The following is a 26,465-nucleotide window of genomic DNA, read 5'->3' as shown; positions in this document are numbered from 1 at the left end:
TTCCAGCAGAACTTCAGAAGAAATGCGTTGAAAGGACGGGTTGGGTACAGGAAGGTGACTGGGTGGAGCCAGAGTCACATATAACCACAGGTGGCAAATATTTTGGCTCTCAAGGCCATTTTGTGAATGACAAAGCTTCTTGCTAACACTGTTTTCTGTTCTGAACTTAATGAAATAACCCAGACCCTTCCAGCAGGTGCCAGACTGCTAGATGCCAGACGGATCTGCGGCTTGTAAATACAATAGAACACAATGTAGTGAAAGGAGTAGAACCCTGTACAAGATCCGGTTAAAGACGGATCGAAAGGAACCCAGAACCACCACAGACCTGCTGACCCAAAACCAGGACTTTTGGTCTGGTTTTTAATGGGGGCAGGCACTTTGAAGCCTGCAGACCTTTGACACAGGCATGTTTTCTTTCAGAACATTTATAAGAAAGTTTTGACATTGACCGTTTCCTTTAAGAAGTTTCCTGACTGATTGAACTAATGATCTGAACAACACTGCCTCATTGGGACGCTGCTCTCTGGCGCCACCAGTGGTAGAAAAACTCCACAGACTACATCTAACTGGCCCACAGTTTGTTGGTCTTGTGGTATTTTTGAAAAATGAGGCACAACTTCGGCACTAACATCAAGTTTATCCAAACACCGTCGTCATCTTTTCAAGCATCGCACAGATTCTCCTGCAGTCAGGACATTTTTCCATTCGGCTCAAGGAAATCATTAAAAAACATTTGTAGAGTTTCCAAAGATATGAAATTATCTTCCACGGCAGACGGCGTTGCCCACGCACTGTGGAGTTCTATATATTCAGATTTCTACCATTCAATGACAACTGGCCAACTCCATCTGCTGAGGAAGACAAAGCCATACGATCAGAAGCTCAGGAAAAGTGTTTCTGGTCTTCATTGTTCAGTCTCAGTCGAACCGGTCTGACACCACATGTGTCTGTTTGTACCAGATCAGAAACGAGGAATAAGGAACAGATGACCCCAAAGGTCAGAGGTCAGGTGGTGTCTGGGCATGTGGTCTGTTCACAAACTGACCAATAGAATAACATAAAAAACATGATGTCATCAGTTCACATCGATTCATAAGAAATGTTCAAAGTGCTAATTGGTCCCATTGATTAGACGTGGGTGTGGCCAGCTGAAGAAGACGTGTCATCATCCTCAAACACGCTGACTTATACTCTCTCTCTCTCTGATGTAATGTCTCTCTCTCTCTCTCTCTCTCTCTCTCTCTCTCAGTAGTGCTCCTCGGCGTGGGCGGGGTCACAGAAGAAACGAGAGCTGCGTTTGGCTGATCGGGCCGTGAAGGGGACGGTCTTCAGAGCTGAAGGTTAGAAAAACAAAAACCACCAATTGAACAACAGAAAGGAAACACCTGGTCAGTGTCCTGATCAGTGGTGTGGGTTTACCTGTGATAATAACATAACGTTGACCTGTGATGACGTGTTTACCTGTGATGATGTCCTCTATGGCGCCGTCCTTTCCTTCGTAAACATGGCGGCTGTCTTTTCCTTGTCGTCTTCTGAGCTCAGTGATCAGCTCCTGCTGCTGCCGCTTCCCTCTGTGGGATGGAGACTGGAGGGGAGGACGGGGAGAGTTCCACCATTAAAAATCACTTTGTGAATTACTTTTGTGTTCCACATGAGCTGTCATGTGACCTGTCATGTCCGTCACTCGTGTCACGGTTGATTCACATCGTGTGCTGTCTTTTCTGTAACGTGAGCTTCGAGCCCAACTGCAGACTAAAACCTCCACTGAGAAGTTATGCAGCTCAGTCAGAGAACATACAGATCCATCAATCGATGTTTAGATGCCCCTCCTCACCATGCTGATAGGTCTAAAATGAATCATGACTCAGCAGCACCTGTTCCACCTGTGTGACAGGTTAGGAGTCATTGTCTCACCTTGGTCTCCTCCTCCTGTTGCTCCTCCTGCTCCAGTTTCTCAAGTAACATCTGTTCTTGACGCCTCCTCTGCTCGTTCTCCTCCTCCGCAAGCTGAACACGTGAAACACGCAGACATTAAATGTGTTGTTTTAGGCCCCACCTGAAGATAAACTCTGGAGTCTCGCTGTGGGAGGAGCTTCAGATTAATAGGCCACACCCCCGGACGAGGAGGCAGAACCTGAGGTGCGTCATGTTTACTCACCCTGTATGCCTTGATGAAACGAACAAAGATGGGGAAGAAGACGGATGGCGGCATTGTCTTGGAGCTCTCTCCGAAAAACTTGACCACGTCTTCAAATGCATCCTAGAGTGAGTGCAAACCACATTTACCTGAGCTGTCACAGTGTCGTTAAGACTTTGTTGGTTCAATTAATGAGTTGATAGCAGGATTACAAACCAGAAACAATTCACACTGTAATATTTCACATGTTTGTGACGTGACTGAAAAGGTTTTGACATTTACTGAAATTACGTTACTGATCGAACTCTTCCTGCTGCACTGGGATTGGACAACTATAACAATGATGTCATCAGCATCAGGTGTGTGTTTGTGGTCTCACCTGAGCAATGCGTGCATCCTCCTGCAGCTTGCCGAGTCTTGATTCGTTCCTGCTGATGAAGTCTTTGAGCGTGCTGTTGTGCTGAACACTAAACTCTCTCCAGGTGAGCTCCATGCCACGTTGCAGCTCCTTCACATCACACAGCACATTCTCCAGACTCACTGCAAACAGGTAAGGACACACAAGTGAGCGTCACAGAGTCTGTTGTGTGCACCGGAGTCAAACCGGGTGACAGACTTACCTGCGGCAGCCTTGTCAACGTAGTGAAGCTCGTTGTAAAACAGAGACACTGCAGGATATTTTTCTCTCACCACGTTGGCGATGTAATGAAGCAACGTCTGCGTCCTGTCTGTCGATTTTGTCTCCAGCAGCTGAACACAAACACACACTCTATAACAAAGCTGCTGGTACAAACCTCATGTCATTTTCATACCCTCCTATATTTTCCAGATGGCCAATCAGGGGAGTTCATTCTGCCAACTTCAAGGTTCAAGGTTGATGGACAGACTTCAGTTCAATTAAAAATTAAAGCAACTTAAAGGAAGAACTTTTTTGGAAGGAACTACAGTCAACGCACTTATTGAATATTATTAAACATTGCATGCAGCTGTAAGTATACTTCATCAGAGCTGATGCTGTCAGTACACTTCATCAGAGCCGATGCTGTAAGTATACTTCATCAGAGCCGATGCTGTAAGTATACTTCATCAGAGCCAATGCTGTCAGTACACTTCATCAGAGCTGATGCTGTCAGTACACTTCATCAAAACCGATGCTGTCAGTACACTTCATCAGAGCCGATGCTGTAAGTACACTTCATCAGAACCGATGCTGTCAGTACACTTCATCAGAGCCGATGCTGTAAGTACACTTCATCAGAGCCGATGCTGTAAGTACACTTCATCAGAGCCGATGCTGTCAGTACACTTCATCAGAACCGATGCTGTCAGTACACTTCATCAGAGCCGATGCTGTCAGTACACTTCATCAGAGCTGATGCTGTCAGTAGCTGCCTTTCCTTTACAGTTGTTCGCAAAATAAAAGCCATATTTCTGAAATTTCGGCAAAGTTCAAATGCGACTTTCAGGTGTTTCCATTGAACGGTGTTTTGTGAACCAGCCGAAATTCTCGGAAATTCTCGGACTCGCGAGATTTCAGATTTTTTAGCATACCACATTTACAGGAGAGTGTTCCCACCTCTGATACCCATCACACCCTGCTGATTCTAAGACTGCTGGGTTTGATACTCAAATTAAATTCAAACTTCAATCAAAATGAATGAGCTGCCACCTTTGAACAGTGTGTGTGTGTGTGTGTGTGTGCGCGTGTGTGTGTGTGTGTTACCAGGTCTAAACTCTGCAGTTTGAATCCATACACCGCTCCTCGCTTACTGCTGTTCATGTAGTTCCCCAGAGCCAAGATGATCTGCAACAACATTAACACACACAAACAGGTACTATTTACTATTTCACTGACACGCTTTCACTCAATCTTATTTATACTGATGTGTTTATATGTACAGGTTATCTGCACATACTTCATAGTATATGTACATATTATGTATATAAACACTGACTAACCTCGAGTATCTTCTTGAGCTTCTGAGACGATTTTATGGAAACTGAAGCGGCGATCATGGCGTGGAGTTGCTAAGAGGAAAGAACATAGTGAGACAGGACACGTCTATCTGTCTGTCTGCATAACTGCCTGTCAACACACGTTTCTTTCTACCTGTCTACCTGTCTGTCTTACCGGGGTTAACATCTGGACGTTGTCGGTGAAGTTGCCCATGAAGGTCATGATGGACATGCGCTGACTGAGTCTTTCGATGCGACTGAACTGCATCATGAACCGGTCTTCATCGCTCAGAGCTTCCAGAGGTTTTCTGTCCCTCTCATATTGCCGTAGGAGCTTTACTTCGGCCTCTGTTGGCAGGAAACGCATCAGACACTCCACAAAGTCGACCCGAACCGTCCGCAGGTCAAACCTGCATAAACACAGACCAGAGTGTTCAGGGGAACAGGAAATCATTTAAATCTGAAACAAATCTTTAAAGATCTGTTCTGCTGTGTTGACTCCCCTGGTAGCCAATGAGCAGCTTGGACTATCTGATGGACTCACCTGATGGACTCATGTCATAAATAACACATCAGGGTCTCCTCTTGTGCACTGGACAGAGCCAAGTGTGCTGACATGCTACTCAGTGCTACTCTGCTGCTACCTAGTACTGACTACTGCAAAGTAAACAATTGTGTTATTGGTGGTATTCACACGGCTCCGTTACTACACAGTTCATAGTTGTGTTGCTAAGTTTATCTTCTTGTTACTGCTATGGGACTCATAGACTTTGTCTTATTTGTGTAACTATTACTGCTGCTCATAGTATTTGTCTTATTGTACTGTCACTGGGGCTTGTAGACTTGGTATTACTGTTACTGGTACTTGTTGAGTTTGTCTTGTTTGTGTAACTGACTTTGGTTCTTACTGGTGGAGTTCCTGGTCGAGGTTATTATACTTATGTTATTGTCACTGGTGGTACTGGTGGACTTTGACCTACGTGTGGATGGCGCGACAGATGACCTCTGACCCCTGGCCGGCCTTCCTGAGAGTGATGGCCAGGTTTTTGGCTCTATTTGCCTCCAGTAAAGAAACTTTGGACGGCGCTTTCTGAGGAAGTTTCTGTCTGGACAGAGTCAAGTCTACCGCTGGACCCTGAGCCTTCGTTTTAAACAGCTCCTCAAACCCCTCCACATCCAGATCCTGAGAGAAAGACAAGTACAGAGAGAGAGACAGGTAGTAAAACAGCCCCTTTGATCCCTCCACATCCAAGTCCTGAGATAGAGAGGTGATAGTTAAACAGCTGTGTCTAGGCTGAGAGAAAGCATGGGTGAATGTCAATAAGTGAAGATGTAAACATTTCAACTCCTCTTCTTCAGCCCCTCTCTTCTCTCATCTGTTTTTTTTTTTCTTGATTTAAATGATTGAATGTGATTGTTGGCTCCAAATACAACATTTAAAATGTGTTGTTGTTACCTGCAGGATGGACTCATCATCAATGTCATTGAAGACGGTCCCGTTGATCTGACTTGGCTTCAGGGCAACCCAGTTCAACACTGGCATCCTGAACTTGGTCTGGATTGGTTTCTTTATCTTCACCGCTGAACAGCAGAAAGACAGGTGAGCAGTGTGACAGGTAAATATTGACTATCCAGATGTTGGCTATCAGACTGATAACTCCAACTGCTCACACTTTTTATTTCATACTTTAATGTTGCCTGTTTATATTGACCAAGTGAAGGCATTCCTCTGTCTGGTGACCTGGGTCTCTGTCCCTGGTTGCCTCCCCCCTGGAGCCTCATTGCTGGAATTTCTCTGGCCTGCCCACCGCTGGGTCCACTTACTATTGTCTGAGTATCAATTGCCCTTTCCTTAACCACACCCCTTTCCAGTACCTCATACCAACCCCACTGTAATCCCTATGCCTGACAACTATTCCCCATTTCATTGTACCATTAGCTCACAAGCAATGAGACTAGACTTGTGGGTAAAGCTAAGCAGTAGTGAACCTGATTGAAGGGGAGACCGCATGGAAAGCAATGAGGATGAGAGGCTGGGATCACTGTTTTATTCCCCCTCCCTAAAGGCCAGGATATTGTCCCAACTGTCAGATATCAGACTGATACGCCTAAACTATCTAAAAGCAGATGCCTGACCTTACGGGACTGTAGCGGATCAGACTATAACTGATCTCAGAATTTCACACCAGTTTCAGCTCTTGTCTCCGTACATTCATGAAGGAATAATCACGAATTGTTTTGTCATCACTAAAATCATGTATGAACAAAACTTGCTTAAATGCATTTATGCTGTCTCTAAAATGTGCTTCATCTTCAGTCTGAACATACATGAAAGAGGTCTACTGATGAGATCAAACATGTGACATTAATAAGAGACAAACCAGCCAATAGCTGGCTGTGCTGGGAGCTGATGGGCAGGGCTCAGTGTCAGGGACGAGTTTCCAGTTTCTAGGTGGTGGTGGGATGATAGAGAGATAGCGAAGGCACAGAGGATAATGGAGAACAAAAAATAGAAAGAAGATGAAAGGAGTGGCTGTAGCATAGAAGGCACAGTGGGTCATCCACTGGTTACAGGGCTGGTGGCTCCCCTTGGGCGAGACACTGAACCCCAAAGTGCTCCCGATGGTCAAGCCAGCGCACTGCGTGGTAGCTCGATGCCATCGTTGTGTGTGAATGGTTGAATGAGTGGCAAAAACCTTAAAAAGTGCTTTGAATAGAATGTACATGCAGCCATTTACCATTTAACATGACGGAGGCTGAAATAGAGAAAGAGGTTGATGATGGAGGATGACAAAGGGCGGTTGTGATGAAGGATGAAATAGAGAAAGAGAATGATGATGGAAGATGACAGAGAAGGATGATGATGGGGGATGACAGAGAAAGATGATGAGGGAGCAGGAAGATGTTTGATGGAGAATATGTAAAGATGCTTAAATGAAAGACGGTAAGTAAACGTACAGAATAATTTGAGAGGACCCTCTGTAAGCAGAACAAGAAAGGAAAAAAACAGAACGTTAGTATTATGAAACTCAGTTCATGACAGATTGTTTGACATTTATTACGACACCTACACTCGACATTAATGTATTTAACTGTAGGTAAAGAACAGAAAATGAATCCCAACAAATGCTAGTTGGCCATTTCTTGCATTAAAAATGCTGCTGTTCATGGCTCTGACTTAGACTTCAGATGTCAGAGTTTCCTTGAACACAGCTTTTCTTATTTAAAAAATTTTATTGTATTAGTCTTGATATAAATTACAACATAAAGCAAATCTTGGAAAGCCATCAAAAAGTTTACAGAAGTTGTATTTTGTATTTTTACAACGATATGTACGCTCATGTTTATTAAGTTTGGGTTTTTAACGCCCCCTGAAAGTTATTTTTGTTGCCCTCCTGTGGTTTACCTTCTCACCTGCAGTAATGTACAAGTGTATTCAGTACACTATGACATGGGTGTGGTTGAACAGGCCTTTGGTTAAATGCAATTGAAGTGTTTTCTGGCCAAAATATGCACGTTACTGTCCTCGATTGAGTGTCCCTTGTCCTTCAGGTGTAGGTGGACTGCTGAGTCTTGACCTGAGGTGTCGGTTCTCCTGTGTTGTTTCATGTGCTTGTGAAGCGTTGTTTTGTTTCCTCAGTGTACAAGTCTGAGCAGCCCTCGCTGCATTGAAATTCACCACATTGCTCTGCTTGTTCCTGGGTGTCTGCTCCTTCTCCTGGCCTTTTGTCCTCGTGGGGACGTTCTGAGAGTGATGATGTTGGGTTCTGACAACCTCCAGCTTAAGCCCCCGTGGCTGGTGAGAAACAAACACTGACCTGTGTGTTTGGGTTTTCTGTATACTTAGATACTGAGTCTTCTTTTATCTTCAGTGTGCGCTGCGCAATCGGGAAAGGCCAGACTGTTGTCCTTAAACACCAAGTTCACTCTGGAGGAGTCAACTTGATGTTTAAAGGTGGTTAGGGTCCCTAGGGTTACCTCTTCCTGTTTTCTAATTTTGACCTAGGAGTCCCCCTCCTTGAACCGCCACCTTATTGTGGTGGAGGGGTTTGAGTACTCAGATGATCCTAGGAGCTATGTTGTCTGGGGCTTATTGCCCCTGGTAGGGTCTCCCAAGGCAAACAGGTCCTAGGTGATGGGTCAGACGAAGAGCGGTTCCACAGCCCCTATGAAAATAAGTAAAACAAGGACCATTACGTCGCCCGTAATGGCGTTACCGGGGCCCCACCCTGGAGCCAGGCCTGGGGTTGGGGCTCGCAGCGCCTGGTGGCCGATCACCCGCAGGAGGGATCAGATGGGGCCGATGCGGTGGGATTTGGGTAGCAGTCGTGGGCGGGGGCCCCGACGGCCCAATCCCTGGACTCAGAATCTGGCAATGGGGACATGGAATGTCACCTCGCTGGGGGGGAAGGAGGGTTAGGGTTAGAGATAGTCGGGCTCACCTCCAAGCACAGTCTGGGTTCTGGAACCCAACTCCTTGAGAGAGGCTGGACTCTCTTCTACTCTGGAGTTGCCCGCGGTGAGAGGCGGCGGGCTGGTGTGGGCTTGCTTATAGTTCCCCACCTTAGCCGCCATGTGTTGGAGTTTTCCCCGGTGAATGAGAGGGTTGCTGCCCTACGACTTCGGGTTGGGGACAGGTGCCTCACTGTTGTTTCGGCCTACGGGCTGAACAACAGTGTAGAGTACCCACCCTTCGTGGAGTCTGTGGGAGGGGTGCTGGAAAGTGCTCCGACTGGGGACTCTGTCGTTCTACTGGGGGACTTCAACGCTCACGTGGGCAGCGACAGTGTAACCTGGAGGGGAGTGATTGGGAGGAACGGCCTCCCCGATCTGAACCTGAGCGGTCTTCTGTTCTTGGACTTCTGTGCTAGTCACAGTTTGTCCATAACGAACACCATGTTCAAGCATAAGAGTGTCCATCAGTGCACGTCGCACCAGGACACTCTAGGCCGAAGGTCAATGATCGACTTCGTGGTTGTGTCATCTGACCTTCGGCCATATGTCTTGGACACTCGGGTGAAGAGAGGGGCTGAGCTGTCAACTGATCACCACCTGGTGGTGAGTTGGATCCGCTGGCAGAGGAGAAAGCTGGACAGACTTGGCAGGCCCAAACGGGTAGTGAGGGTCTGTTGGGAACGTCTGGCGGAACCCTCTGTCAGAGGGGTTTTCAACTCGCACCTTGGGAGAGCTTTGACCAAATCCCGAGGGAGGTTGGAGACATTGAGTCCGAATGGTCCATGTTCTCCACCTCCATTGTTGACGCAGCTGTTCGGAGCTGTGGCCGTAAGGTCTCTGGTGCCTGTCGTGGTGGCAATCCCCGAACCCGGTGGTGGACACCGGAAGTAAGGGATGCTGTCAAGCTAAAGAAGGAGTCCTATCGAGCATGGTTGGTTTGTGGCACTCCTGAGGCAGCTGACGGGTACCAGCAGGCCAAGCGTGCTGCGGCATTGGCAGTTGTTGAAGCAAAAACTCGGGTATGGGAAAAGTTCAGGGAGGCCATGGAGGAGGATTATCGGTCGGCCTCAAAGAGATTCTGCCAAACTGTCTGGCGCCTCAGAAGGGGGAAGCAGTACTCTGCCAACACTGTTTACAGTGGAGGTGGGGAGCTGTTGACCTCGACTGGGGATATTGTCGGGCGATGGAAAGAGTACTTTGAGGATCTCCTCAATCCCATTGCCACGCCTTCCATAGAGGAAGCAGGGGCTGGGGACCCAGAGGTTGACTCATCCATCACTCAGGCTGAGGTCACCGAGGTAGTTCGGAAGCTCCTCGGTGGCAAGGCACCGGGGGTGGATGACATCCGCCCTGAGTACCTCAAGTCTCTGGATGTTGTCGGGCTCTCTTGGTTGACACGCATTTGCAACATCGCGTGGTAGTTGTGGACAGTGCCCCTGAACTGGCAGACCGGGGTGGTGGTCCCTCTATTCAAAAAGGGGGACCGGAGGGTGTGCTCCAACTACAGGGGCATCACACTTCTCAGCCTCCCTGGTAAAGTCTATTCCAGGGTACTGGAGAGCAGAATTCGGCCGATAGCTGAACCTCGGATTCAGGAGGAACAATGCGGTTTTCGTCCTGGCCGTGGAACACTGGACCAGCTCTACACCCTCCGCAGGGTGCTCGAGGGTTCATGGGAGTTTGCCCAACCAGTCCACATGTGTTTTGTGGACTTGGAGAAGGCATTCGACCGTGTCCCTCGTGGCATTCTGTGGGAGGTGCTTTGGGAGTATGGAGTCCGGGGCCCTTTGCTACGGGCCGTCCGGTCTCTGTATGACCAGAGCAGGAGCTTGGTTCGCATTGCCGGCAGTAAGTCAGACTTGTTCCCAGTGCATGTTGGACTCCGGCAGGGCTGCCCTTTGTCACCGATTCTGTTCATGATCTTTATGGACAGAATTTCTAGGCGATTTCTAGGGAGTCTGGTTTGGGGACCACAGGATCTCCTCTCTGCTTTTTGCGGATGATGTTGTCCTGTTGGCTTCTTCGAACCAGGACCTCCAGCATGTGTTGGGGCGGTTTGCAGCCGAGTGCGAAGCGGCTGGGATGAGAATCAGCACCTCCAAGTCCGAGGCCATGGTTCTTGACCGGAAAAGGGTGGCTTGTCCCCTCTGGGTTGGAGGAGAGCTCCTGCCTCAAGTGGAGGAGTTTAAGTATCTTGGGGTCTTGTTCACGAGTGAGGGAAGGATGGAGCGTGAGATTGACAGGTGGATCAGTGCGGCGGCAGCAGTAATGCGGTCGTTGTACCGGTCCGTCGTGGTGAAGAAGGAGCTGAGCCGAAAGGCAAAGCTCTTGATTTACCGGTCAATCTACGTTCCTACCCTCACCTATGGTCATGAACTTTGCGTCATGACTGAAAGAACGAGATCTCGGATACAAGCGGCTGAAATTAGTTTCCTCCGCAGGGTGGCAGGGCGCTCCCTTAGAGATAGGGTGAGGAGCTCTGTCACTCGGGAGGAGCTCAGAGTAGAGCCGCTGCTCCTCCACGTCGAGAGGAGCCAGCTGAGGTGGCTCGGGCATCTTCAACGGATGCTTCCTGGACGCCTTCCTGGGAGGGTGTTTCGGGCATGCCCCACCGGGAAGAGGCCCCGGGGAAGACACGCTGGAGGGACTATGTGGCTCGGCTGGCCTGGGAATGCCTCGGGGTCCCCCCGGAAGAGCTGGAGGAAGTGTCTGGGGAGAGGAAAGTCTGGGCTTCCCTGCTTAGACTGCTGGAGCGACCCGGCCCCGGATAACCGGAAGAGAATGGATGGATAGATGGACCTAGGAGTCATCTACATACGTAAACCAATGGCTGGGGACTGCTCCTACGAAGGAGATAAGAGCTTTGCTCTCTAATTCTTCCATATAGAGATCGGCCACTATTGGAGAAACTGGGGGCCCCATGGCACAACTATGCCTTTGTCTATAGAAACCTTGGTTGTACTGGAAGTAGGTGGTTGTCACCAACAGCTGTTTCTTTACTGCTTCCAGGGCAGGTGTGTATGTGAAGAGTGAAGTTACATTGTAAGACTTCATCTGAGTCCAGTTTTCCCACCTTGTTGGCAAAATTCTAAGAGTATCTGATGTGGTGTGGAGTGTTGCTGACCAGAGGAGCAAGGGTGGTGGCTATATGTTTGGCAATGTTGTGGTTAACCAAGTTGGTGCTTGTGATGATGGGTCTGAGCAGGCCTCTTTCCTTGTATGTGTTGGGGAGTCCATAAATGCAATGGCTCCCCTGCTTTACAGGTGCTCATACAGTGTGGTCAGTCAATGGCTTTTTCCTTTTTCAGTAGTTGTAAGCAGTTGATTACCTTCTTATAGCTGCTGGTGGGATCTCACCTCAGTGTCTCAACTGGACTGGACTTGCTTGAGGTCTTTCCTCTTATCCAAGAGGCTGCTTTGGTTCTAACTGACCGGTGGCGAGTCCCAGGCATTTATCCTCTTGTGGCTGGTCAGTCACTTAAAATGCAGCCCTGAGATCTGACCCCAGGCAGCTTAACAGCCATTCACACCATGACTCACGTGACCATAACAACCCACATAATGGTTGGGTGGGTTTGTTTTAAAGTGCTCTATAAATAAAGTTTACTTGAATTGAGTTGAGGCAATATAACTCTACCACTCCTGGTGGTTGACTGTGGTATAGGTGATAGGAGCCTGACTGATAAAGGCTAAAAATGCCTTCAGTTTTGTAATAAAATAATATATATATAAACAATCAACATGAAATAATATTGTTAGGCCAAATGTGATTTTTATAAAAAAAAATTTTTAATGGTCCGGCCCCCAAGTTGTTGGTCCAGAAAAATTCTGGCCCTCCAACAAATATAGTTGGTGACCCCTGATTTAGACCAACTTGTTCAGGCTCACCTGCAAGTCCCGAGTTGAAGATGACTGTGGGTGACCCGCCTGACCCTGGGAGAGGAGGGGCCACAGGAGGAGGAGGGGGGGGCATGGGGACAGAAGAGGACAGCTCGCTGGTCCGACAGGGGGGAGGAGGGGGAGGAGGAGGAGGAGGAGGAGCAGGGGGAGGAGGTGCAGGGTACGACCCATTGGACTCTAAAGAAAAACAGAAGACAGAAATTTTTTTCCATTTGTGCCGAAAGTTTGTCATTCATTGATGCTATTTTGGAGTAGTTGCAGTATTTGTTGGCAGTAGTAGCATCACTTAGCAGTACTAGCACTATGAGTTTCCTGTACTGCAGTAGAACCTCCACTTCTTGTCTCTGCAGTTTATGATTTAATATCTAAATCATTGTTCTGATTGTGGAGCTGAAATTCACCTGTACTTGGCATTGGTGGTGGAGGAGGGGGAGGCGGTGGAGCCGGCATCCCTGGAGCTCCGCCCATCCCTGGTCCCATACTGTGATAGGCTACCGTCTCAGGACTGTGGAAATCAATCAGGAAATCAATCAACATCAATCACTTACTCACTGGTTACTGCTATAACCCCCTGTTTGTTTTGCTCAGGATCTCTTTTTTTGTGACCAAACTTAAGAAATGTAAGCGTTTTTCCGTTGGTTTGTGGTAGATTTGATTAGTTAGATTTGATCACATGGGAGCAGCAGAACTCAACAAGAGTCTGTAAACATGACAGCTGACGTATTGTCAGCAGGTTTATATGCGCACATCCAGCAGACACAGGACAACATCACTTTGTGTCAATTAGTTTTGGTGAGCATCAAACTATGTCACCTGATGAAAGTCAGTCCTGTATTCTCTCTCTTTTAGCTCTGTTTTTGGTCTCCACCAGCTCCTGAGGGAAATATCTGGCTTTTTAGCTGCTAAATGTTCCACTATGTTCATCAGCCACTTTCTAACTGTCTCTCTACTCTTTGCTGCTGAGCAGGTAGTGCACAGTGATGTCTCCCACCTGGGAGACAGGTTAGGACAAGGTGGAGGTGAAGGCGAGGCAGAGTCAACCACCCCCCCATCCCCTTCTCCTCTTTGGGGTTGCGGAGCTCCTGGTCCTCCGGCCTGCTGGGCCTCCTGAGCCTGACGTTCCAGACGACTCTGACGCCGGATCGTCTGGTCCTTCTCCCGAACCATCCGCCTCAAGGTGTGTACTTGAGAGTTAGCACTTGCATACACGTCCTGCACAGGTAACAGGTGGATAAAAGACAGTACTAAATGTTACTGTACAGAAAAGTGGTGTGTTAAAGGTACATGACAACATGTTACTGTACAGGTAACAAGTGTGTTAAAGGGACAGGTGTGTTAGAGGGAGAGTGCATCATGTTACTGTGCAGGTCACAGGTGGGGAGTTAGTGGTAGATGGTGTAAGAGAAAGGAAACAGCCTGACATATGAAAACTGGTTTGGAGTTAATGGGACAGTGCAACATTTCAGGAAACCGTCGCTCTTTCTGGTCAGTTGTACAAACAGAAATTTACCAAATTATTTTCAAGTGTCAGACTGGTACTTTAACAGCTCTGCCATTAGCATCATCACACACAACAGGTTCTGTCTCCATGGTGACTAAATGGGTGGATGGTTTCCATGGTGATAGCACTGACCCTGACATGATCCAGCTCCTTGTTGGTTTGCATCAGCTGTTTCTCCAGTTCGACAATCTTCAGCATCGCTTCATTCTCTACATCCAGCAGGCGCTCCGACATCTGTGGACAGGGAGAGAGATAAACGGGTGAGTATGACACCTGTCTGTGTGTCGTTCCACCAGTCTGTTTCCACCTGTCAATTCTGTCATTGCTTTGTTCTACACATTCAACTGAAATTCCAACATATGAGCATAAAGAGAGAGAGAGGTCAGTAACTGAGACAGGCAGCTATCTGTCCATATACAGTTCTTGTCTGTCCCTTTCTATACCTCTTTCAGTCTATCTGAGCACATGTAGAGAGAGACAGGTAAGTATGACACCTGTCTGCCTCTTCGTCCGTCTGTCTTACCGTGCCAAGGCTCTCCTCCAGCTCCTCGACTCGTTCCAGAGCAGCAGTTTTGGTCTCGGCGTCCTCCAGCAGTGTCCCAACGTCAAAGACGTTATCAAGGTATGCCTGAATCTGAACCTGCAGCCTGTCGCTCTCGGTGTGCTTCAGCCTCTGAGGTGAGGCAGAAAGACACAACAGAGAGACAGACAGGGAGACAGGCAGGAAGACAGGTAGGAAGATGGTTGAGGAGACAGAAAGGGAGACAGGTTAACAGTTTTGAAAACACTTTCTTTTGTCCACATGCTTGTTGTTCATCATCCACCCCATCTTTTTAAACATACTCATCAGCGTGGAAGCTTTCAGAGAGCCTCCTGTGAGACACAGTTGCCTTGGTCGCTGTCCACCATCATTGTTCAATCACCATCAATGGCGCCTTGCATTGCGGGATATTTGTGCCGGTGTAGTGTCCGATGTTTGCATACTGAAATGTTACTGGAAATAGTGTGTAACCGTACTACGGTTTCAGACTATTTCCAGTAACTACTGTAATACTGTAGTAGTAATACTGAAAAATCTCACATGCTGTTTTAGCATACTCAACAGTATGTTGGTATGGAATTTCAGATGGGCCTATGGAATGATGCTTGGCCTCATCTGGTTGGCTGAGAGTGGAACATGTGACATGTTACCTCCAGATGTTCGTCAAGGTTGAGTTTTGTGAAGTCGTACTGCAGGTGGACTCTGAAGTTCATGTCCTCCACCGAGTGAACCACAATGTTAATGAACTGCATACAGGCCACCTGACAAGCCAGACACATGTCCAGTTAACACCCTGTTATTGACCTGCTGATGATATAATATTAATTAAACTTTAATCACAGCTGAATTATGTCCAGATAATCATGAAATACCTTAAAAGTACTTTGAACATGTAGTTTAAAATAAATAATATAAACATTAAGGTTAACAGCTGAATAAGGGTGACGACTGTAAATTAACTTGAATTCATCAACATTAAATGAAGTGACTTAATAATCTTTCATTCATCTTCCAAACAGGAAGCTTGAAGTGAGTGAAAGTTGTGTAAAATAGAGGAAATGTTGGATTAACTCCTTAAAAGCCTAAATATTCATTGAAGTCAATCCTATCAGATGCAAGAATATTCAGATGTGTAAATGAAGATTTTGAGTTGATTGTGCCTTTAATTGAATTAAATATTAAAAGAAAAATAAATTTGAAAAGATGCTGTGATTTACAAAGTAAACAAAGTTCAGAACTTAAACCATCTTACCAAAAAGTCGATGTTGTCATCTTCGTTCTTAAAATGTTCCATTAACTTCTCAAAACGCATTGACTCCGAACACACCTGCAACAGATCAATCCATCAATCAGTCAGTCAACCTGTGATGCAAGTAAACAATAATCCAACACTTTTGTCCCAAGGTAAGTCATAGATTTGGACCTTTAGAACTGCAGCAGAGAATGAGTCTGAAATGGATTATCATAGACTGATTATTAGGATCAGTATTAGATCATTATTAGATAACTATAGACTCATTATTATGAGTCGATAGGTATCAACTTTTTGGTATCCTAATTAAATCAATATTAGCCTGGGGCCAGGTTGACTGTGACTCAGGACGAGGCAGGCCATCCACCAATCAGTAGGTTGGTGGTTCTATTCCTGGCTCCTCAAGTCTGCATGGCAATGTGTCCTTGAGCAAGATGCTGCTGTGTGTGTGTGTGTGTGTGTGTGTGTGTATGCGGCATGTGTTGTAAAGCACTTTTAGGGGTCAGTAGACTTCATTCCCTTTATCATCAGATCAGTATTAAAGTGTCAGATTAAGTCTGTGTCTGTGGTTTGAATTGTTCGAGCGTGTGTGTACACAGTGTTTGATGTTGTTTACAGTTTTGAAGTTGTCGAAGGCTGATAGGATGATCTCATGTCCACCTCTGACCAAACACACTGCTGCCAACAACTCCAAAACCAGAGCCTTTGTCCTGATGAAGAAGAGAGGCAGGTCAGCAGACAGGTGGAGAGATGGGTCAGCAGACAGGTGGAGAGACGGGTCAGCAGACAGGTGGAGAGGCAGGTCAGCAGACAGGTGGAGAGACGGGTCAGCAGACAGGTGGAGAGACAGTTAATAAAGGTTAAATATTCAAAAGTGATATTTTACAAAAAACGTATTCTGTCATGGAACTGCAGTCAGATTTCTTCATTGAACATGTTCACAAACTGTACTTTTATCTGCATATTCTACTTTTTAACAAGTGTAGTTTTTTGTAGTTTTTCAGTCATAGTAGTATAGTAGTATTCAATAGGTCTTCGTGTTTGTGTCTCTTGCGTCTTTATCCTTGTATTTTATACTCTACAGTAGTAGTTTTATCTGTAGTTTCTACTTTTCAGCAGGTGTAGTTTGTAGTTTTTCAGATGCAGTTTTCAGTCATAGTTTGTAGTTTTCAGTCGTACTCTTGTTATTCAGAAGGTATTGTTTGTGTGTAGTTTCTTTAACTTTTTATTTTCTTCACTATAGTAATTTTAGTTTTGTCTGTAGATTCTACTTTTCAGCAGGTGTAGTTTTTTGTAGTTTTTCAGTCATAGTAGTATAGTCCCTCCAGTAGGCCCATCACCCGCAGGAGGGATCAGATGGGGCCGATGCGGTGGGATTTGGGTAGCAGTCGTGGGCGGGGGCGCCGATGTCCCAATCCCTGGACTCAGAATCTGGCAATGGGGACATGGAATGTCACCTCGCTGGGGGGGGGGGGCCGAGCTAGTGCGGGAGGTTGAGCGGTACCGACTAGAGATAGTCGGGCTCACCTCCACGCACAGTCTGGGTTCTGGAAACCAACTCCTTGAGAGAGGCTGGACTCTCTTCTACTCTTCTGCGTCTTCTAACCCTACGACTTTGGGTTGGGGACAGGTGCCTCACTGTTGTTTCAGCCTACGGACTGAACAACAGTGTAGAGTACCCACCCTTCTTGGAGTCTGTGGGAGGGGTGCTGGAAAGTGCTCAGACTGGGGACTCTGTCTTTCTACTGGGGGACTTCAACGCTCATGTGGGCAGCAACAGTGTAACCTGGAGGGGAGTGATTGGGAGGAACGGCCTCCCCGATCTGAACCCGAGCGGTGTTCTGTTATTGGACTTCTGTGCTGGTCACAGTTTGTCCATAACGAACACCATGTTCAAGCATAAGAGTGTTCATCAGTGCACGTGGCACCAGGACACTCTAGGCCGAAGGTCAATGATCGACTTGTGGTCGTGTCATCTGACCTTCGGCCGTATGTCTTGGACACTCGGGTGAAGAGAGGGGCTGAGCTGTCAACTGATCACCACCTAGTGGTGAGTTGGATCCGCTGGCGGAGGAGAAAGCTGGACAGACTTGGCAGGCCCAAACGGGTAGTGAGGGTCTGTTGGGAATGTCTGGCGGAACCCTCTGTCAGAGGGGTTTTCAACTCGCACCTCTGGGAGAGCTTTGACCAGATCCCGAGGGAGGTTGGAGACATTGAGTCCGAATGGACCATGTTCTCCACCTCTATTGTTGACGCAGCTGTTCGGAGCTGTGGCCGTAAAGTCTCTGGTGCCTGTCGTGGCGGCAATCCCCAAACCCGGTGGTGGACACCGGAAGTAAGGGATGCTGTCAAGCTAAAGGAGGAGTCCTATTGAGCCTGGTTGGTTCGTGGGACTCCTGAGGCAGCTGACGGGTACCGGCAGGCCAAGCGTGCTGCGGCATTGGCAGTTGTTGAAGCAAAAACCCGGGTATGGGAAAAGTTCGGGGAGGCCATGGAGGAGGATTATCGGTCGGCCACAAAGATATTCTGGCAAACTGTCCGGCGCCTCAGAAGGGGAAAGCAGTACCCTGCCAACACTGTTTACAGTTGAGGTGGGGAGCTGTTGACTTCGACTGGGGATATTGTTGGGCGGTGGAAAGAGTACTTTGAGGATCTCCTCAATCCCATTGCCACACCTTCCGTAGAGGAAGCAGGGGCTGGGGACCCAGAGGTTGGCTCATCCATCAGTCAGGCTGAGGTCACCGAGGTAGTTCGGAAGCTCCTCGGTGGCAAGGCACCGGGGGTGGATAAGATCCGCCCTAAGTTCCTCAAGTCTCTGGATGTTGTCAGGCTCTCTTGGTTGACACACCTTTGCAACATTGCGTGGCAGTTGGGGACAGTGCCCCTGGACTGGCAGACCGGGGTGGTGGTCCCTCTATTCACAAAGGGGGGGACCAGAGGGTGTGCTCCAACTACAGGGGGATCACACTTCTCAGCCTCCCTGGTAAAGTCTATTCCAGGGTACTGGAGAGGAAAATTCGGCCGATAGTCGAGCCTCGGATTCAGGAGGAACAATGCGGTTTTCGTCCTGGTCGTGGAACACTGGACCAGCTCTACACCCTCCGCAGGGTGCTCGAGGGTTCGTGGGACTTTGCCCAACCAGGCCACATGTGTTTTGTGGACTTGGAGAAGGCATTCGACCGTGTCCCTCGTGGCATTCTGTGGGAGGTGCTTCGGGAGTATGGAGTCCGGGGCCCTTTGCTATGGGCCGTCCGGTCTCTGTATGACCAGAGCAGGAGCTTGGTTCGCATTGCCGGCAGTAAGTCAGACTTGTTCCCAGTGCATGTTGGACTCCGGCAGTGCTGCCCTTTGTCACCGGTTCTGTTCATGATTTTTATGGACAGAATTTCTAGGCGCAGCCAAGGGCCGGAGGGAGTCTGGTTTGGGGACCACAGGATCTCATCTCTGCTTTTCGCGGATGATGTTGTCCCGTTGGCTTATTCGAACCAGGACCTCCAGCATGTGTTGGGGCAGTTTGCAGCCGAGTGCGAAGCGGCTGGGATGAGAATCAGCACCTCCAAGTCCGAGGCCATGGTTCTCGACCGGAAAAGGGTGGCTTGTTCCCTCTGGGTTGGAAGCGAGCTCCTGCCTCAAGTGGAGGAGTGTAAGTATCTTGTGGTCTTGTTCCCGAGTGAGGGAAGGATGGAGCGTGAGATTGACAGGCGGATAGGTGCGGTGGCAGCAGTAATGCGGTCGTTGTACCGGTACGTTGTGGTGAAGAACGAGCTGAGCCAAAAGGCAAAGCTCTCGATTTACCAGTCAATCTACGTTCCTACCCTCACCTATGGTCATGAACTTTGGATCATGACCGAAAGAACGAGATCTTGGATACAAGCGGCTGAAATGAGTTTCCTCCGCAGGGTGGCAGGGCGCTCCCTTAGAGATAGGGTGCGGAGCTCTGTCACTCAGGAGGAGCTCAGAGTAGGAGGGTGTTCTGGGCATGCCCCACCGGGAAGAGGCCCCGGGGAAGACCTAGGACACGCTGGAGGGACTGTCCCTCGGCTGGCCTGGGAACGCCTCTGAGTCCCCCCGGAAGAGCTGGAGGAAGTGTCTGGGGAGAGGGAAATCTGGGCTTTCCTGCTTAGACTGCCGCCCCCGCGACCCGGCCCCGGATAAGCGGAAGAGAATGGATGGATGGATGGAGTAGTATAGTACTATTTAATAGGTCTTCGTAGTTTGTGTCTCTTGCGTCTTTATCCTTGTATTTTATACTTAACAGTAGTAGTTTTATCTGTAGTTTCTACTTTTCAGCAGGTGTAGATGGAAGTCTTTCAGTTGTCGTTGGGAGTTTTCAGTCATGCTTTGTTGTTATTCATAGCGTGTGTCTGCATTTAAGTTTGTATTTTTTACTCTACAGTTGTTGTAGTTTTAGAAGTTAGTAGTTGTGCATAGTCAGTGCTACCTGTGTGTAGTACTAACCTGGGGTTCCTGTTGTTGAGGCTGAGGGCAATTTCATTGACAGCGTGAGGATGAGACATCACCATATTGAATCCGTACTGAGGAAGAGGACACAAATGAAGATCATTCACATCTCAGCACTGTGTTTGTGTGTGTGTATATATATATATATATATATATATATATAGTTTCTAGCTGTTCCCAGAGACTAGCTTTGGATGAAACTTTTGTGTGATCTACTTTTGAATTCAATAAATCCCAGATCTGTTCAATAGGATTCAAGTCTGGACTTTGACTTGGCCAGTCCATCAGTTCCAGGACTCCAGATCCTTTTTCTTGGTCAGTTAGTCTCTGCACAGCTTTGCAGTGTGCTTGAGGTCATTGTCTCCTTGAAATATGAACCCATGACCGATCAGGTTCAATCTAAAAGGGATTCCATGATGCACGAAGATGTTGTGGTAGACCTTCTTGTTCATGGTACCATCAGTTATGACTAATTTGCCCATGCCGCTTCCACAAATGGAGCCTCATACCAAAATGGGTTCTCCACCATGTTTCACTGTGGGTACAAAGAATGTAGCATCAAAACTTTCTCCGGCTTTTTCTGTGGACATAAACAGAATGATGCTGACTGAAGAGTTCAAACTTGGATTTGTCTGTCCAGAGTACCTTCTTTCAGTCTACAGTCCAGTGTTTGTGCTCCCTGGCAAATTTTAGGCATTTTTGGATGTTTGCAGGCCTCAATAATGGCTTCTCAGCAGCTATTCTTCCCTTTAAGTCTCGTTCCTTCAGTCATCTGCTTATGGTCATTCTGTAGACTTTCTCAGATTCTGATCTAGAAGCATTAATCTCTGCCTGAAGATCAGCTGTACATCCATTTTAATAGACTTATATACATTAAACATTTTCTTCATTGTACCTACATTATCTGTGAATAGTCTAAGGAATGGTTATCCAAGGAGGGTTGAACCAAGGACGACTGGACTTGGTTGGAGAAGCTTTAAAACATTTCACCTCTAATCCAAGGGGCTTCTTCAGTTCTGACTGACTGGCGAGGGAGTCCCAGGAATTTAAACTACGTGGGGCCGTTGTCAAGGTCATTGATTCAACTTGGGTTAAAGCTCCTGGCTGTCTAACAGCAGTTGTAGAGCAGTTGGAGCCAAGGTATGAATGACAGTCATTGGAGTCCTCACATGAGGCCAACTGTGAACAATTGTTGAATCTCCCGTGAAGGGATGAAAGGCCTGCTCTGGTGACTCCAATGACTCTAACGACTGACACGCAGGAGCACTAACGGCCCAAATGATATCAATAACCTTGATAATGACCCCACAGAAATTAAATACCTGGTACTCACGACCGGTTAGTCAAAACTGAAGAAGCCTCTTGGATGATGGGTGAAACATTTTCAGCCATGTGCAGTTGCCTTTATTTCAACTCTCCTTGGATACATTATACCTACATTTTACTAGAATTGAATAAATTGTATATTCAGGTGTTACCTGATAGTTCATGATGGCTCTCAGACACATGACACAAACGTGAACATCGTCTTTTTTACAGACAAGCCGAGAATTCTTCAGAGTTCGACGACTCGGCAGAGTGTTGGATCGAGTCACCAAAGCTGAACTACAAAACACAGAGAAATATCATCAGATGATCAGTGGGGACTTTATCTGGTGAGTTTGTCTGTTACTTGTTACCTGATGGAGTGCCGAGCTGCTCGGGGTACAGAGGAGGATGGGGAGGGGAGGCTGCAGTCTCCATGGAGATCCTCTATGGACCGACTCCAGGGAGAGTCTATGGATGAGACCTCACCTCCAGCCTCTGACTGTTCACCATCGAACCTGAACACACAAACAGGTTTTGTATGTTTTTGAAGCTTAGGTTCAGAGTTTCACCAGCATTCATTCAGACTTACGTGACTGCATACTGAGCGAAGGACAGATACTCGACCAGAACATCCAGACCTCGATTCTCCTCATTGAGAAACTCTCTGACCCACCTACAGAGAGACAGTCTCAGTCTCAGTCATAGACACAGACAGGTGATCAGAGACACAGCAAGGTGATCATAGAGACAAACAGGAAGTCAGAGAACTAAACAAGGCAGTATCACATTCCTCACAAAGTGTACAGAAATGGACAGAGGTGCAGAGAGACAGGTGTTCAGATAGACAGGTACCCGATGTGGTTTGTGCGAAGAGAAATCTCGAGCTCTCTGAGCATCTGAGTCGACTCCTGAACTCTTCTCCTGAACTTCTGCAGACATACATGTAGAGACAGACAGGTTAATGGAGACAGAGAGGTTAAGAGAGACAGACAGGTTAACAGATGGACAGGTCAATAGAGGCAGAGAGGTTAAGAAAGACAGATTAATAACAGACAGACAAATTAATAACAGGCAGAAAGATGGGTCAAGCAAGACAGACAGGTTGAGAGAGACAGACAGATTAATAACAGGCAGACAGGTTAATGACAGACAGATTAATAACAGGCAGACAGGTTAATGACAGACATTTTAACAGCAGACAGACAGATTAATAACAGGCAGACAGGTTAATGACATACAGATTTAGGAGATACAGACAGACAAATGGCAGACAGGATTAGAGACACAGGTTAATGACAGACACAGATTAATAGCAGACAGGTTAATGAGAGACAGACAGGTTAATAACAGACAGGTTAATAGCAGACAGACAGGTTAATGACAGACAGACAGGTTAATGACAGACAGGTTAACAGCAGACAGACAGGTTAACAGCAGACAGACAGGTTAACAACAGACAGATTAATAGCAGACAGACAGAAAGGTTAATGACAGACAGACAGGTTAATGACAGACAGGTTAACAGCAGACAGACAGGTTAACAGCAGACAGACATGTTAACGACAGACAGACAGGTTAATGACAGACAGATTAATAGCAGACAGAAAGGTTAATGACAGAAAGGTTAATGACAGACAGGTTAATGACAGGTTAACAGCAGACAGACAGGTTAACAGCAGACAGACAGGTTAACAGCAGACAGACAGGTTAATGACAGACAGGTTAATAACAGACAGGTTAATAGCAGACAGGTTAATAGCAGACAGAAAGGTTAATGACAGACAGGTTAACAACAGACAGGTTAATGACAGACAGACAGGTTAATGACAGACAGGTTAATAACAGACAGGTTAACAGCAGACAGACAGGTTAATGACAGACAGACAGGTTAATGACAGACAGGTTAACAGCAGACAGACAGGTTAACAGCAGACAGACAGGTTAATGACAGACAGACAGGTTAATAACAGACAGGTTAACAGCAGACAGACAGGTTAATGACAGACAGGTTAATAACAGACAGGTTAATGACAGGTTAACAGCAGACAGACAGGTTAACAGCAGACAGACAGGTTAATGACAGACAGGTTAATAACAGACAGGTTAATAGCAGACAGACAGGTTAATGACAGACAGACAAGTTAATAACAGACAGACAGGTTAACAGCAGACAGACAGGTTAACAGCAGACAGACAGGTTAATGACAGACAGGTCTTACAGAAACATTTCTTGGCTGATTTTTCTTTAACGAACCGAAAAACAAATGTGTTGTTTTAATTGGACTGAACTGATGTCATTATGTGATGTCATTATTCCCTGACAGTGTGATATCACTGATGATGTAAACTTTCTACAGATTCCATTTCCCATCTCACCTTGCGTGTGACGGCTGGATCGAGAAAGCCTCTCAGTTTCTGGATGTAGGTGTGTGGAGGGTTCTTCACCTGGAATCTCTCCTGCATTAAACAAACACTTTGTCATGTTTTATATGTAACAGTACGGACAAGAGTTTATCCATGAGTTTACATTTCAAAATATGGACACATCTTTTTCTCCAAAATTATCTAAATTATTATTATATATAGTATTATTTCTGTTGTTAGTGTTATTCCTGTTATCTCTGGTATTCCTGTTGCTGGTGTTGTTGTTTGTGTTATTTGCATTATTAGTATTTCTGTTAGTGTTATTCCTCATTAGTGTTATTTGTGTTGTTGGTGTTATTCCTGTTATAAGTGTTATTCCTGTTTGTTCTCGTCATTAGTATTATTTCTGTTGAGTGTTTTGTGATCACTCGTTTTGTATCTGACACATTGAAGGTGTTACGTGGCCTCATTTAAGACTTCAGGAGTCTCTGCATTTACAAGCAAGCAGATTACACAAATTCATAGCAATAACGTTGGCCAACGTCTGATCTTTTCTGTTTGTCAGGTAAGAGCAGATTCAAATTCATGAACTGTATTAACACAACCCACCTGATCACAGATCAGCTCCCACTTCTTCTCATTGTCATAGGAACGCAGCAGACGCACCTTGTCAGGAGGCAGGTTCATCGAGTTCTGAAAGACATTAATATAAAAGCAGTTTGTAAAAACTGGACTTCAGTCACATGAGGCCCCCTTTATGTCTGGAGCTGCAACAGTCTGACGTGCTTCATATTTCAACACTCTTGTAAAAAGTGATAAGTGTTAAACTTTCTTTTCTGTGTAAATTATTGGATAGTGTGTCATGGTGATTTTGTACATGTTGAATTTATTGTATCGTGGAGGAAAAAGACTTTATTTCTAGAAAAGTCTTGTTGAGGCACATGAAGTTATTATTTTCTGTTTTTATATTGCGGCTGATATGACTTACCTGATTGATCATCATGCAGTCTAATAACACTTATTTCCCTAATTTAATTTCCCCTTGTGGGTTGTGATGATGCTGGATGACATAACCAAAACTGTCCAATCAGTGATTTAGCTGTAATTCTGCATAACTTCATGTAACTTATTAGTCTCGTTTGCGATGAGTGTCTTCCTGCCTCAAAAGAAGACGAGAGAAGCCGACTGCAGTCGGAGGAGGTCTGAAGACTTGTCTGCAGCTCGAAGCTGGACTCGACTTCCAGTGGAGGAAGAAGCGGTAAAGTTCTTATTGATGAAAAAGGTTATATAGAAATCCACGACTATTGTATGGCGAAGATGAAAAAAAATGATGATGGAAGTCCATTTCATTGTGAACACTCAGCTCCATCTATTGCAAAGTCATTTCCCATCAAGCATTTCACTTCTGCATCTCATGGAGAGAAACTGCAGCGCTGAGCACCTGAACACGTCTTTGTCTTGCGAGATTTCCATGTCCTGTGCAGTCCAGCCTCCAGAGTGAGGTGGACAGGATCACTGACCTTCAGTGCACTCAGCGAGATGGCAAGTGAGGATGATGACGCAGATCTGTGTCAGTCTGGCTCATCTCAAACAAGCCTGTCTATCTGGATGTCAGTTCCTTGTGGGTTCAGAACTTCCACGACTTTGCCGTCAGGTTCTGTTCTCAATTCTGCACCAGAACTAAAGACATCAAGGGATCATTTGGTCTCTTTGGACCTCAGAGTCTAGTTACACATTCTGGATCAGAACTAATCATCCTCTGTTCTGGCTTGATCTAGTCTATTTTTGATTTTCCATTGGATCTGGTCCAACATTTTGGTCCTGTGAAGACCTTCACTCTGCAGGACCAGTGCATCCTGTCCCAGTTTAAAGCAATGCAACCCTCTAGGTGACATTTTAGGTAAAGTTAAGATGATGTCTAACCTTTTCTAAAACAGTCTCCAAAAGCAATTCATTTCCTGAAAGCAGCTTTCGTCCTGACTGGACCTGCAGGTAGGCTGATCCTCCATCCCCTCCCCTGCTTTTACTCCTTAATGATGCTGCTTTGTGAGTCTCAAGGCCTTCAACAATGAATTATCTGGATTCTCTTTAAATTAATTGTAAAAGTCTGTAGAAACAGGATGCAGATTCTGAATCTCAGAGGGATCAGAGTCTGAAGACCTGGAAGTGTTAGTCAGTCACACCAGCATGAAATATCTCAACAATTATTGGATGGATTGTGATGAAATGTAGTTCTGACAGTCATGTTCTCACCAGGATAAACTATAAGAACTTAAGATCGTCTGACCTTTCATCTAGCACCATCTTCAGGTCAACATGTTAATGAGTCCAATACTTTGTGAGCAAATACCTGCATGATGACATTCCCATGAGCCTCAGCTGCACTTTGTGTTTGCTGATAATTATCCAATGTTAGCATGCTAACATGCTAACTGTTAGACCTGGGGTGTGTGTGTGTGTGTGTATTTACCAGTGCGATGGAAAACCTCTCCTCCAGCTCAGCCGGGTCAGGCATCGGGAGTCTAACAGGGGCGGCTCTGGACCGGATCACCGCCAGCTGGCTCTCCATGCTCTCTGCGTTCCCCAT

The 26,465-nt window shown here is 46.5% G+C and overlaps 1 protein-coding gene across 2 annotated transcripts; it reads right to left on the bottom strand.

Moving 5' to 3' along the window:
* Positions 1–1,248: 1,248 nt before the first annotated feature.
* On the bottom strand, positions 1,249–26,465 carry fmnl2b (formin-like 2b). Of its 2 annotated transcripts, XM_041966131.1 has the most exons (28): positions 26,349–26,465; positions 24,488–24,571; positions 23,891–23,971; positions 22,367–22,443; positions 22,104–22,187; positions 21,886–22,029; positions 21,685–21,811; positions 20,204–20,280; positions 16,362–16,455; positions 15,746–15,820; positions 15,144–15,254; positions 14,476–14,625; positions 14,085–14,186; positions 13,443–13,663; positions 12,853–12,956; positions 12,440–12,628; positions 7,055–7,075; positions 5,553–5,677; positions 5,077–5,279; positions 4,272–4,506; positions 4,100–4,168; positions 3,864–3,944; positions 2,761–2,890; positions 2,520–2,680; positions 2,162–2,263; positions 1,918–2,010; positions 1,465–1,588; positions 1,249–1,337 (listed from the first exon to the last, which is right to left on the bottom strand). In XM_041966131.1, the coding sequence occupies exons 1-28, from the start codon at positions 26,463–26,465 to the stop codon at positions 1,249–1,251; spliced, it is 3,270 nt and encodes a 1,089-aa protein (XP_041822065.1). The 2 variants fall into 2 exon arrangements, with proteins under 2 accessions (XP_041822065.1, XP_041822066.1); XM_041966132.1 differs by lacking the exon at positions 7,055–7,075.

This window comes from Chelmon rostratus, chromosome 24 (assembly GCF_017976325.1).
Source record: "Chelmon rostratus isolate fCheRos1 chromosome 24, fCheRos1.pri, whole genome shotgun sequence".
Taxonomy (NCBI): Eukaryota; Metazoa; Chordata; class Actinopteri; order Chaetodontiformes; family Chaetodontidae; genus Chelmon; species Chelmon rostratus.
This window is presented reverse-complemented; position numbering and strand designations above follow the sequence as displayed.